The sequence below is a fragment of the Brachyhypopomus gauderio genome, chromosome 2, assembly GCF_052324685.1.
Source record: "Brachyhypopomus gauderio isolate BG-103 chromosome 2, BGAUD_0.2, whole genome shotgun sequence".
Taxonomy (NCBI): Eukaryota; Metazoa; Chordata; class Actinopteri; order Gymnotiformes; family Hypopomidae; genus Brachyhypopomus; species Brachyhypopomus gauderio.
The window spans coordinates 45725212-45738551 of NC_135212.1; the positions used below are offsets into that span (position 1 = coordinate 45725212).

The window sequence follows — 13340 nt, forward strand, 5'->3', positions numbered from 1 at the left end:
TGCCAGGTCAGCAGGCCATGTGTGCTGTGTCTCTCGCCCTCTCTCCCTTAGACACACACACACACACACACACACACACACACACACACACACACACACACACACACACATGGATTTGACCACCATTGATTGGCAGGGTTCTGTTAACTGAGAGAAGAAACATAACACCTAGGTAGCTGATTGGAGACAGGATGTATGTTTAGGCTGCACTGGTCTCCAGGGTGTGTGTGTGTGTGTGTGTGTGTGTGTGTGTGTGTGTGTGTGTGTGTGTGTGTACCTTTAGACATAGCACAGATTGAGGCTCCTATAGGTGCACATATGGGCCCCTCGACTTCACCACTGAACTCAACTAAAGCTAAAAACTTTTTGACAGCTTGATCACTGTCATATTCAATCACATCTTATAACAGAGCCATAAGGGATGTTGCATTTTAATTAGTCATATTAATGAATACAGCTGTTAGTGTATCGCTTGAGTTGACTTCCCAGCCCTTGCCAAACATTAGGTGTTCCCCAGTCATAGCGGTTCAGGCCTAGCAGTCACTCACCAACACTGGCTTTTTTATGGAACTCCTAAAACATGAAAACACCTTGGAGTAATAGCTTTTGTTGTCACAACTAATTACTAAAGATCATTAACCAACATCATGGTGTAAACATCCAATCACAAAGCTAGGTGTGCAGTCCAAGCAGCGACGTGAGTCTCAGTTCATGCACAGAACGTCTTGGTTGAAACTCTTAACGTTCAGACTCGAACGGCTTTTCCTCCTCCTGCTTCTCCTGGTGGTGCAGAGAAGGTTGGAGCCGTGGATACAGCTCTGCAGCTGATGACACCGGGTTTTAATATAAATGAGTGATGCTGTGTTTTCATAGCCATAATAGATCTTGGCCACTTACGACAGATAACTCTGATAGCATGTTAACCCTGTCACTCTGTGAGCAAATTATTAAACAGCACTGACGAAAGATGAGAAGCCAGGAAAAATCGACACCATTCTTTCTCCTAATGTCTCCTATCTGTCTCGACGTATGAGCGTCCCCAACACAGGCTCGTGCAGTCTGGCTCTCGCTGGGAGGTTTCCTTCTCTGTTGTTATCCAATTACTGTTCCTCTGCAGGTGAGACAGATCTAATACTTTTCTTTCACATGAGGTTATACTCTTCAACCCCCCGTGAGCCAACTACGCCACGACACACACTGAGAATTGCCAGTGTGTGTGCATATACAGCACACACACACACACACACACACACACACACACACACACACATACACACATGTGCGTACATGTGCAAATATGCACACACACACATACACACATATGCGTACATGTGCAAATATGCACACACACACACACACACACATGCACACACACACATGCGCACACACAACAAAAGGAAATAATGGAAATTATGGAATTATACTGCATTAGCAAAAACTGGCCAGTATGCTAGAGTGCTGAATGAAATCGGTGTGGTCTGTCTGGCTTTATTGTGGCCTGGTCTGTCACATGACTCGTGTCCAGCAGCTACGGGAAGTGGGCCGTGTAGTTGAAGGCAAGCTGATGTATGTGTTTGGCATTATTATGGTAATGGTGTCAGATAGCATGTAATGAATTCATTATCCCGCCTTATTACACACTCATCTGCATACAAACACACGGGGATACTCACGGGACATACAGTACATGACCAATGTGTGTATGGCACGTATATGACGGTGATGGGGGGGGGGACTGCACTACAGAAAACATGCACGGTTCATGTAAATGTAATTGTAAAGGCTGTGGAATATGTTACATAGAAGTTAAGTTGTCCTCGGTAGGTAATTTTCTTTGCCATAAAATTTTATGAAATACACTCCACTGTTTTGTAATGTAGTGCATCAGATGTACTAATGTTTAAAAACAAATACATTAAGTAGAATTCCAGTAAGCCACGTAATGTGTCCATTAGCGACGCAGTCCGTTCGTGTCACGGCTTAAATTGGCAAGCGACGGATGGAATGGCCCAGGTGTACGTGCTCCAGCACGAGGGCCAGGGCCGTCCAGCGTGAACAGCAGCAGCACCAGGCCCGTATTGACTGGGGCTCATTCAACAGCCGCACCACATCTCATCTCACGGACTGGGTCCATGACATCATACTGAACGATTACTGCAGAAGAGGAGGAGAAGCTGCTGTGTGTAATAGGTGGTGTGAGCCATTCAGCTAGCGGGGAAAAGAATACAAAATAGCTCGGGTAGATTTGGCCATGACCGTTGGGCTTATGCTTACTGTAAAGTGCAGATGATGATGATGGTGGTGATGGTGAAGATGATAAAGCTGGATAGAGCACTGAGAAAGGGCAGATTCTGATGAGACTGAAGTATGGTGATATACAATTTTCCTGTTTGTTTCTCTCTCTCTCTCTCTCTCTCTCTCTCTCACACACACACACACACACACACACACACACACACACACACACACTGACCACCCACCCACCCATTCCCCCCTTTCTCACAGTCCTCCTTGGTCGCCCTCTCCTCCTCTGCTGTTCCTTGCGGCTTCATATTTCTCCATTACAACGATTTTTAAACACCTCTTGTACTCCTATTAGAAAAAGAAAAGTTATGCACTATTTACCCCGTCAGGCTATCAATCACTGTCGCTGGCGCTGCCCCGTCTCGGTCGCAAAGACAGCAGTACGCGGTTGGCCATTTGTCAAAGCGGCCCCGGAGGCTACGCTTGACTGTGTCCGAGGAGGACGGCCTGTCGTCGTGGCGACGGGGATGAAGAAAAGCGGTATGCAAATGACGGGCTAATCTGCGGCGGAACACAGGCGCGCCGAGCGCGCGGCTTCCATTACTCCTCTTTAGCCGCGTTGATTATGATTAAAGTGATGGCTGCCCATCGGCTTTAACCCTTCTCGAGGTGTGCGCTCTCGTGAAACTACTCGAGGTGTGGTCCAGGCTCAGTCTGTAGGCCACCAGCTCCTTTGGACAGCAACAAACTTCACAAGACAGTTCTCTCTTGTCAGTCAGTTAATCTGACGATCATTTTATCTTCTACAACATTTTTCCACCAGCACAGTAACCCAAAAGTATTAAATTTAATTATATGTGTAACTGCACGTACTTGCTTCTTACTACAGTAGTATCCCGGTAATTAATCGTTTATATTGTAAGCTATCTCTTATCTATCTGTATCTAAATATACTTCCAATATATTAGGACCTTTCTTTGTCTTCAAATTCAACGTAATTTCGGCACAGCAAATTCGAGGGCAGCTTCGTTTACTTGATTTAGCACATTGTGACAGGACTGCACTGAAACATACGGAGTATCAGTTTCAGTTTCAGAACACGAGTTGACCCAACCTAGGTGGCCAGAGTCTTAAAGCCGCCTCGGCGAATAAAACGCCAAGTTGTTCACTTTCCTGATTTGGCGATAATTTCGGACTGAAGGGTAAGCTTGTAGGACCCTGTGCTCCCCTCTACCCTGAGAGACGAGGAAGAAAACGATGGCGGTGGGGGGTGAGGAGGAGGAAATGTATTGATTGATGGATACCATCACAGTCTGTCCCTCCTCCGTCACCCTCAATAACGAGGAGCTACAGTGATAACAGATCATAGGTAATGTGTGTGTGTGTGTGTGTATGTGTGTGTGTGTGTGTGTGTGTGTGTGTGTGTGTGTGTGTGTGTGTGTCTAAGTCCTTTAGGGGGACCAACAAAGAAATAAAATGGCTGAATAAATAGAAATTAAATGAAGCCTGAAAAGAAGACAAAAAGACTGATAATTCACATTATCTTTTATCTTTTGCCACTCTGTGAATATTTCCTGTGTCTTTCTGTTTCTATGTTCCATCTGTGTCATTTTCTCGCTCACAATTGAATGCAACGTGGTGTAATTGTTTAAAACCTGCAGTTTTGTTAGTAGACAGACATGCTTATTCCTTAATGCCACCTTGTGGCTGAAGTGAATGTTCACACCACCGTATAAAGAGACCCACGTGTCTTGCAATAAAGAGAGGATGTACTTTTCTTATAGTGTGCTACCAGGTTCAGCCACAAGGTGGCACAAATAACCAAGCAGTGGCATCCCTTCTCCACCCCAGTGATCTTTTTAGACATCTGAGAAAGGAAGCTGCATACGCTTATCAAATCTTTGAATGGCGCGTGCTTCGTAAGAGCCCCTTTAGTAGGTGTCAATTACATCTACCACCCTCGCTCCATTCTAGGCCAGAAGCCTTGTGCCAGGAATTTGGTGATCTCTGGTTGGGACCCATAGCATTGTTACTATTTCTGCTACCCACAGTTTATTAACAGGCCTGCCTGGGCTGAGTGTGAGCCCACACACAGGAGCTCATGCTCCTCTCTTCCTCCAGGCCACACCAACCTCCACGGTCCACTGCAGAGCATACACTCAGCCTAATGGCTTGGCTCTGACCCTTGGCACTAATCAGGTCACTGGTCACTGAACACCCTTCTACAGATGTACCCATGCCAGAGCTGGCAGTGCTGTGTTCCTGTTTGTAGTGAAGGCGGGGACATGTGGGGGGTGTGAGTGAGACATTTGCCATTTACTGGACAGAGGTGAGATTGTACTGCATACTGCAACATGGCATTTTATCATTCTGCTAATGAGCTGATGAGCTGAGAAAAGAGAGTCAGTGAAATGCGGTAAATCAGCCTACGTGTTCGGCTCTGTGGGTTTACACTGGCAGCAGCTAGTAGGACCTCTGTCCACCGACGTCCGAGATTAGCTTAGAGATATCTAGCAAGTTTAATTCTACTTAAAGCTTACGTGGATTATAATAATTTGTCTATATTTCTGTTTCTATACTTACAATTGAATGTTATGTGGTGTGATTGTCTAAATCCTGCTCTAATGGACGCTCTACTGGATGCAGTTCCTTCTTTGATGAGCAAAATTATCTGGTTTCTTCTTTGAGCAGATCAGGCACAGCAAGCGGAACTCTGTGTGGGGCTGGGTCTGATCTAGTGAGCACAGTTTGGGTGGTCTGATCTAGTGAGCACAGTTTGGGTGGTCTGATCTAGTGAGCACAGTTTGGGTGGTCTGATCTAGTGAGCACAGTTTGGGTGGTCTGATCTAGTGAGCACAGTTTGGGTGGTCTGATCTAGTGAGCACAGTTTGGGTGGTCTGATCTAGTGAGCACAGTTTGGGTGGTCTGATCTAGTGAGCACAGTTTGGGTGGTCTGATCTAGTGAGCACAGTTTGGGTGGTCTGATCTAGTGAGCACAGTTTGGGTGGTCTGATCTAGTGAGCACAGTTTGGGTGGTCTGATCTAGTGAGCACAGTTTGGGTCACTTTAGTTCTACGTTAGATAAATGAAATTGCTTGCAATGCTACTTGCAGGTGAGAGTGATCAAATGAATCATGAATCCAGTTCTAAGTACGGACGGGACTAATCTAGTACGTTTAGCTCTACGTTTGCGCCTTCATTTGCTACCACCATGTCACCATGGCTCTGTTTACTCAAGCAGAACAGGAGGTGTGGCCTCTCTCTCTCTCTCTCTCTCTCTCTCTCTCTCTCTCTCTCTCTCTCCCCCTCTCTCTCTCTCTCTCTCTCTCTCTCTCTCTCTCTCTCTCTCTCTCTGTGCTCACTCATGTGTGTGTGTGTATGTGTGTGTGTGTGTGTGTGTGTATGTGTGTGTGTGTGTGTGATACAGTGGGAGGAGCATACACCTGTTAAGCTGCACCTGGTTGTCAGAGAGAAGAGTACACAGGAGAGAAGAGAGAGAGAAACAGAAGAAGAAGGAAACAAATGTAAAGGTGGAGAAGAGCTCTCAGGCCACCCACACGGGGCGATGATCTCACTCACTCGACCTGACTGTACCCAGCACTGAGGGGACTGAACCCCAGGCCAGTGACCTCTGGAGAGAAGACGGCACCTCAGGCTTCGTGACGCATTTTCAGTGGCACAGGTGAGCGGCCCCTTGCGCTACTCTGCACCACACAGGCAGCAGGCGGGCACACACTGCAGACAGTTCACGGTCAGCTCCATTCTCATGAGTGGCAAAATGAAATATGATATTAACACAAACATTGAATTATTAACATAATTATATTATGTAAATAAGCAAAATCACAGGTCCAAGTATATCTTATTATCTTACGGTATGTCTGTTCACACATGAACAGCCCAGATTAAGTATTTAACCCAGACAAGCCCATGGCTAGCATGGTCTGAACCCTGTGTGTCCTGTCATGGGGGCTGGTCTGGGGCCTGTGTGTCCAGCCATGGGGGCTGGTCTGGGGCCTGTGTGTCCAGCCATGGGGGCTGGTCTGGGGCCTTGTGGAGGGATTGTGTGTTTGATATTTCCAATCCAAATGTTCAAACCACACAGATCATGTATGATCCATATTGTATGATGGGGGTGTAGGGACTGGGGTTGTGGATGGGTGTGGGTGTGTGGGGGTGGGGGGTTGTGGATGGGTGTGGGTGTGTGCGGAGTGAGAGGGTTGTAGATGGGTGTGGGTGTGTGTGTGCGTGCATGCGCATATGTGTGCACCTGTATTTGAACCATGTAGGAGTTAAGTTACAGCTCCTAGTATCTAATACATTTGTACATCTGATACATCTCTACAAAAAAACTACAATCATTTTTATATTATTTTGTATCAATACAGTATATCCTTACTGTAGTTGTCCATCTTGTTCAATCTCATTCACATTGCCTAGATGCAGTTAGAGGTCTCTGGCCTTTCAATCTCAGTTCAGGCCTTCTCCTCTACTGTCATATGCTGTCATTAAGGACTCTTCAGGAACGAAAGATTTTGGCAGTCCTGGCCTACACCCACGTCTAGAATGCTTGCCCTAAGATGCATATTCAAATAAGAGGTAAATATTCCTGCCAGTTGACAGGTAATGGAGACAGGGTGAGCAAGACCGATCAGTGAGACAGGTCTGGGGGACAGGTCAGCGAGACAGCCCAGCGAGGCAGGTCAGCAAGACAGCTCAGGGAGACAGGTCAGGGACACAGCTCAGGAGACTTGCCGTATGGTCCTCTCTGTACCTTGCTGGCCCAACCTCAGCAATCAGTTTCACCTGCCCCACATTTAGTAAATATTTACAGTGGATATGTCTCACTGGAGATAAGAGGTGAACAGAAACCTTGTGTGTGTTTATGGCACTCATAAAACAGTGCCCTACTCAAAACCTCAGTGCTCAACATTAAGAAGGAAGGAAGAATTTGTTTCTCAAACCACAGGTTAAACTAAGTCACATATGTCAATCTAACATTAACATATCTTTGATTTCATACATGGTCTCCACTGGTTGGAGGATGTTTGCGAGAGGACCTCATTAGCATATAGCAATAATAACAACGATAGCAATAATTTTGCTAAAACCACAATGAGTGTACAATGCAGATACTGATAGACACAAATGTATTGTTGCCTGCCAGTGTGTATGGAGGGAAGGTATTTTTGAGCTGGAGGCTAGATGGCCCAGACCTGTTGTTATTAGATTTACATTGTAACGAGATCAGAGAATGTGATTACAATAGCATCGAAACTGGACCGCGGAAGCAATTGACCATTATCATAATCCTTATCTTAGTATTTGAGTGGAATCAGAATTTCCCTGTTGGTTGGAGTCACACTCTGTAGATATTACATTGAACTGGGACCAGTATTCTGTATGAAAGTAGAATAAATGTTACATATGTCCTTACAGTACAAAATGCCAAACCTTACCTTTGACTTCTGAACATAATAACATACTGTAAAATAAAGGCCTGTGTTGTATCACACAGTTCAAAGCTTCTTACAAATGTTGATCCTGCCATACACACACACACACACACACACACACACACACACACATACATACATATACATGCGCATCATCAATATAACAGTCAAACATGAAAGGAATTGTTTGAACAGGGCTTTTTCTGAGAGTCATACAATATCCTCAGGTGACTGATCCAGAGCCAGTTAGATATAGCGTGTGAATGGACTACATTAAACGCACACTGATCCAGCACCAGTATTGTATGCCTACAAACCTAAAAGCTAAGTTCATGCTCAGTAAACATGCCCATAGGCTTGTTAAAGATGAAACACGGCATTTACACACTGTCTCTCTCTATTATCTATTAAATGTATGTCCATACTGGTCAGAAATGCTGTCAGTAAATCTAATGTCCAATGAAATTAGGCCTCAGAATTACCAGGATTGTTCCGGTGTGAATCATCACATCATCATCATCATCAATATTTATTGAAATGATGATTGGCTGTGCAATTTGGTCATAACGTGATGTCATCAAAACCTTTGTAACTGCTTTTACGGTGTTTGTCAGTCTTTATTCTGCGTTTGTCAGCATCAAGTATCCTCATATAGATTAGTATGAACATAGAATAGAAAGCCTTTTATTGTCGCTATACACAGGTACAGTGAGATTAAAAGCATCTCCTTTTCAGTGCTTTTCAACATGAAGGTATAAAAATTATAAGATGCCCAATGTTGAGACTATATATACATACATTTACAATTTACAGAGAATTTAATTAAATAATTACAGTGTATGGATGTTGCATGGCAGTAATTTGACATAATTCACAGTAGTAGCATTGAGACAGAATTATAATAATTGTCAAAATATATGTGTTGCACAGTAGTAGACAATATGATTATGTTTTGGTATTGCACAGTGGATGGTTGACAATTTTGTAAGTTCTGTTAGTACTGCATGGTAGTACTGCACGGTAGTACTGCATGGTAGTACTGCACAGTAGTACTGTGTGGTAGTACTGCATGGTAGTACTGTGTGGTAGTACTGCACGGTAGTACTGTGTGGTAGTACTGCACGGTAGTACTGCACGGTAGTACTGCATGGTAGTACTGCACGGTAGTACTGCATGGTAGTACTGCACAGTAGTACTGTGTGGTAGTACTGCATGGTAGTACTGTGTGGTAGTACTGCATGGTAGTACTGCACGGTAGTACTGCATGGTAGTACTGCACAGTAGTACTGTGTGGTAGTACTGCATGGTAGTACTGCACAGTAGTACTGTGTGGTAGTACTGCACGGTAGTACTGCGTGGTAGTACTGCGTGGTAGTACTGCACGGTAGTACTGCACGGTAGTATTGCATGGTAGTACTGCACGGTAGGTGGGTATAATGAAGCTTGGAGGCAGGAAAGTCAGTGCATGTGTGAGTTTAGTGTGGTTATGGCCACATCCATTTACATCCTTATATGTTATATACATCCATATACCGTATATGTAAATTTAAACATTTCAACTTTATTCTCTAGCTCAAGCTTCTAGCTCCTTTTCCTTTATGCTTTTGCCCAGTTATAAATTGATCATTTATAATTTATAAATATGATGGATAATCTCTTTCAAAAAATATTAGGATAATTTATGATTTTTAAAATGCATGCAAATGTTAAAGTATCAAAACTAATAAGAAATATACCTACAGGATGATGAAAAGCCAGTTATGATACGCCAGTTGCGATGAACCAATAAATCATTTTAAATTCATGTAGTGATCCAGTTTCAAATACAGTCTTGACTCCTGCGTCACTATCACCTGACACCAGGACATTCACCAGGATATTCACCAGGATAATTCACGTTACTTACCTGTGCATGCGGTCTTAATAATAACAGTGGTGTAGGACATTTGCTGAGGAGATGGTTTGAGATGAAACCCCACAGAGGTTGGTCCTGACCTTAGAGAGGGCCACTCCTGGTGCCCCCTGTCCATGCTCCCATACAAACATGAACCAGGCCAGAAGTCAAAGCCTACAGAGACCATAAATATTAGCATACAGTATGGAAATGACCACTCTGTTGCCGAGCAACTGCTCATAGGAGGTTCACTAGCTTCCTTTGAATAGAGGCAGGCACAATGTGGCGGCTTTATCTGTGTGTGATTGTGATTGTGAGTGTGTGTGTGTGTGTGTGTGTGTGTGTGTGTGTGTGTGTGTGTGTGTGTGTGTGTGTGTGTGTGTGTGTGTATGAGAGAGAGAGAGAGAGAGAGGGTGATTGAAGCCTTGTTTGACTTTTTCGATGCTTGTATTACAACCTCCCCAGCAACAGCTCGTCTGTGTTGGTAACATGACTAATCACACTGCTGTGCTGCTCTGTCAGAGCCGTTCAGACAATACCCAGACTGAAGGCGTGTTCTCACATACAGCACGCCGGATTCAGTTTTAGTGCACATATTCAAGCATGCTGATAGAGAGTTTATTTCACACTTATAGCAGGTTCATTCAGAGTTTATTTCACACATATAATTGCAGGTTACATTACAGCTATATTTAATATCCCATCTGGGTTTACATTTGGAACACTGCCAGGATGTCTGCATTCGTGTATTCATACATGACTGGATTAAGACCAATGCCACTTATTGAACTTTCTATATGACATAGAAAGCCACTTACAAACCACTGGTTAATATGTCTATGTGTCCAGATTGCTGGGCATATTCCCCATACGTTTCACCACCAGTTGAAACCTCAATGTCTATCAGTTATGCTTCAGCTTCTCTGTTAGCTTGTAGTCTGACTTCAGCATGTAGCTATGAAATATGAGGCCTGTAACTGGAGATTTACAGATTGCACCTTAGCACAGTGTCACCATATGGCACCTATTGAATTGCAATGAAAAATTCAGCGGTACTCTCACACCATAGACCCAGATCTTAACATAGACCGCTGCCCACACCCTCTAAGATCTCAGATTGCACACCATGATCCTTTTCTTACTGCTAACCTCAATTAGATATAGATGTTTCTGGGAGCCGGTCACTGGTGATCATGCTAAAATAAGAACTGAAAGGTTCCTTGATAAAGGAGGCCACAACTTTGAGGGTGAAGACCTCAGCTTCCCGTGTCCAGGCTTCCTGCCTTCAATCGGAAATGATTGCTTCAGCATCTTTTGCTCCACGGCTATGCCTGGCGCTACAGCTGTGCTCCACCATGGTGCCTGGGTTGCAATAGAACCGACTCTAAAAACAAGAAACCGATTCCTTCTTTTCCTCTCTTCCACTGGCACCATCCCACCCAGTAAGGGAAGTGTTTTAACTCTCTCCCTGTCTTCGCTGTTCCTCTCAGGGCTCGTATCCTCATGGTCATGGCTACAGCTGAGCCAGCCCCCGCCTGGTGGAAGCTCACTTTCCTCCGCAAAAAGAAATCAGAACCCAAGGTGCTGTACGAGATGCCCGCAGAATACAGCGCAAATGTGGAGGCCGTGTCTGGAGCGTCTGGGACACCCGGAGATCCTGATGACACCCAGCTGAATGCCCGTCTTGAACGCATCGTGGACAAAACGGCAACAAAAGGCCGACATGTTAAAGTCTCTCACTCGGGCCGCTTCAAAGAGAAAAAGAGGATCCGTGCTACGTTAGCGGAGAATCCTGAGCTGTTTCCCAACTCAGAGTCGTGCAACGGCAATGAGAGCACAGGGAAGTGAAGGCTGGGCATCTCAAGGGCAGTCAGAGGGCCCGTCTGCTTGAGGACCGCATCTGTGCACGTCAAACAGGCTCACATACGCGCACACATATATATCAAACAAATACACCACATGTCTGAGTGCTGGACAAATCTCGAAATTCAGCAAACAAACTTCTTTCCCCATGTCTTTCTAAGGGTTTGTATGAAATTAGCTAGTTTTCTAGGAGATTGTATGAAGTGAGTTGGTATTCTATGGGATTTTATGAAGTGAGTTAGTCATCTAGGGGATTATATGAAGTGAGCTAGTCTTCTAGGGGTTTGTATGAAGTGAGCTAGTCTTCTAGGGGATTGTATGAAGTGAGCTATTCTTCTAGGGGTTTGTATAAAGTGAGCTAGTCTTCTAGGGGCTGTATGAAGTGAGCTAATCTTCTAGGGGATTGTATGAAGTGAGCTAGTCTTCACTGCATTCTTTGCAGAATCCACAATCCAAAATCACAAAAGTAAACATTTGGTCTTGAATTTGAAATGATTAAAGTTCCTCTTGCATGGTTAATCCCAATATTATTAAAGCAGTTTTCACTGACTGATCTTTTTTCATTTGCAATTTAATCTGCACACAAAAGTATATAAACACAAATAAACAGAACACAAGGTCACAGTAAAATTATTTCCATCTACAGTGATACTTTGGTTAGATAATGTGCATTTTCTGTGTTGCAATATTGTTTTTATCTTTTTAAAATATTTTTTATTTTAGGTTTAGGTTGCTAAAGTTCAGCTGTAAGAAACTTAGTGCCTTATGATCAGAGTGACAACCACTGGATATCATTCATCACAATGCAAAATGGCTCTTTCTGTTTAAAACTGTGTTTGGTTGGTTCTTATACTATTGTGTCATATGGTACTTCTCTTATGCCTACAGTGGCAACACAATTACATTTTCTAGTAATCTAAGCTTATATTGATTTCAATAATCTGAGTATGATTTGTTTTAAAAATATGTAAAGAAAATGTTTTAATATAATATTTAATAATAATCTTTTAATAAACAATACTTTTTCAAAGATTTTTGTATCTTAGCGAACTTTATGTGCATGCGTGCGTGTAATGACCAGATAAAAAGCTCAAAATCTTCCTTGCGACCTGCTTTTCATTAATTTTACCACAAGATGGCGGCATTGTACCTGCGCTGTAGTCAGTCATCTGCTCATTATTAGCCGGTCAGTTCGTCAGTTTTCGTCAGTGAGAGCGTATCACAGAAAAAAACTTTTTTTACTGCTGTTAAATAGATTGAACCATGTGTTAATGAATCTTCACTTTGTTTTTTGTCTCAATGTGCTTGTTACATGTTGAGCGAATTACATGTATATTAATGAAATATCACTAAATAGAACTTTAATGCAAAGAATTTCAAAGACCCATATGCAAAAAATGCGCTAGGAACGACGCAAAAAGACAAAAATTATACCGTTACTCTATTTCCAATTCAGTTGCATACCAGAGGGCACGAGAGCCATTGTTTTAATGGCGTGCTAAGTTATTTGTTTACCTGATCTCCCAGAATGATTTCGCACGTATACAGAGGTAAAAAGCCGACTACAGCATGTTTCATCATGTTATTGTATATTTTTATTCCTGCAGAAGTCTACAAATTGGTGACCCACTACCACTATTCAGTTGCTAGTGTAAATGTGACGTGTTTTTTCGAAACTATTTATTAGTTTTTGACGACTGCTAACATGCGTTTCCCAATACTTGTGATACATTTTCAAAACTCTAAACACAGCAACACATTTACCTCATACAAATAGCCAAATAGTTAATATCCTGTTCAAAAGCGCATTTTCTTAACTAAATATAAACTCTGCATTTCACAGCGCAAACAAAGTTTTCTCTTTATACACAAACTTTGTTAAA

The 13340-nt window shown here is 43.3% G+C and overlaps 1 protein-coding gene across 1 annotated transcript; it reads left to right on the forward strand.

The window, feature by feature from the left end:
- The first annotated feature begins 3339 nt into the window (after positions 1–3339).
- LOC143508923 (proline-rich protein 15-like protein A) lies at positions 3340–12453 on the forward strand. Its single transcript, XM_076997511.1, has 3 exons — positions 3340–3613; positions 5672–5926; positions 11085–12453. The coding sequence occupies exon 3, from the start codon at positions 11098–11100 to the stop codon at positions 11440–11442; it is 345 nt and encodes a 114-aa protein (XP_076853626.1). The 5' UTR covers positions 3340–3613; positions 5672–5926; positions 11085–11097; the 3' UTR covers positions 11443–12453.
- The last annotated feature ends 887 nt before the right edge of the window (positions 12454–13340 follow it).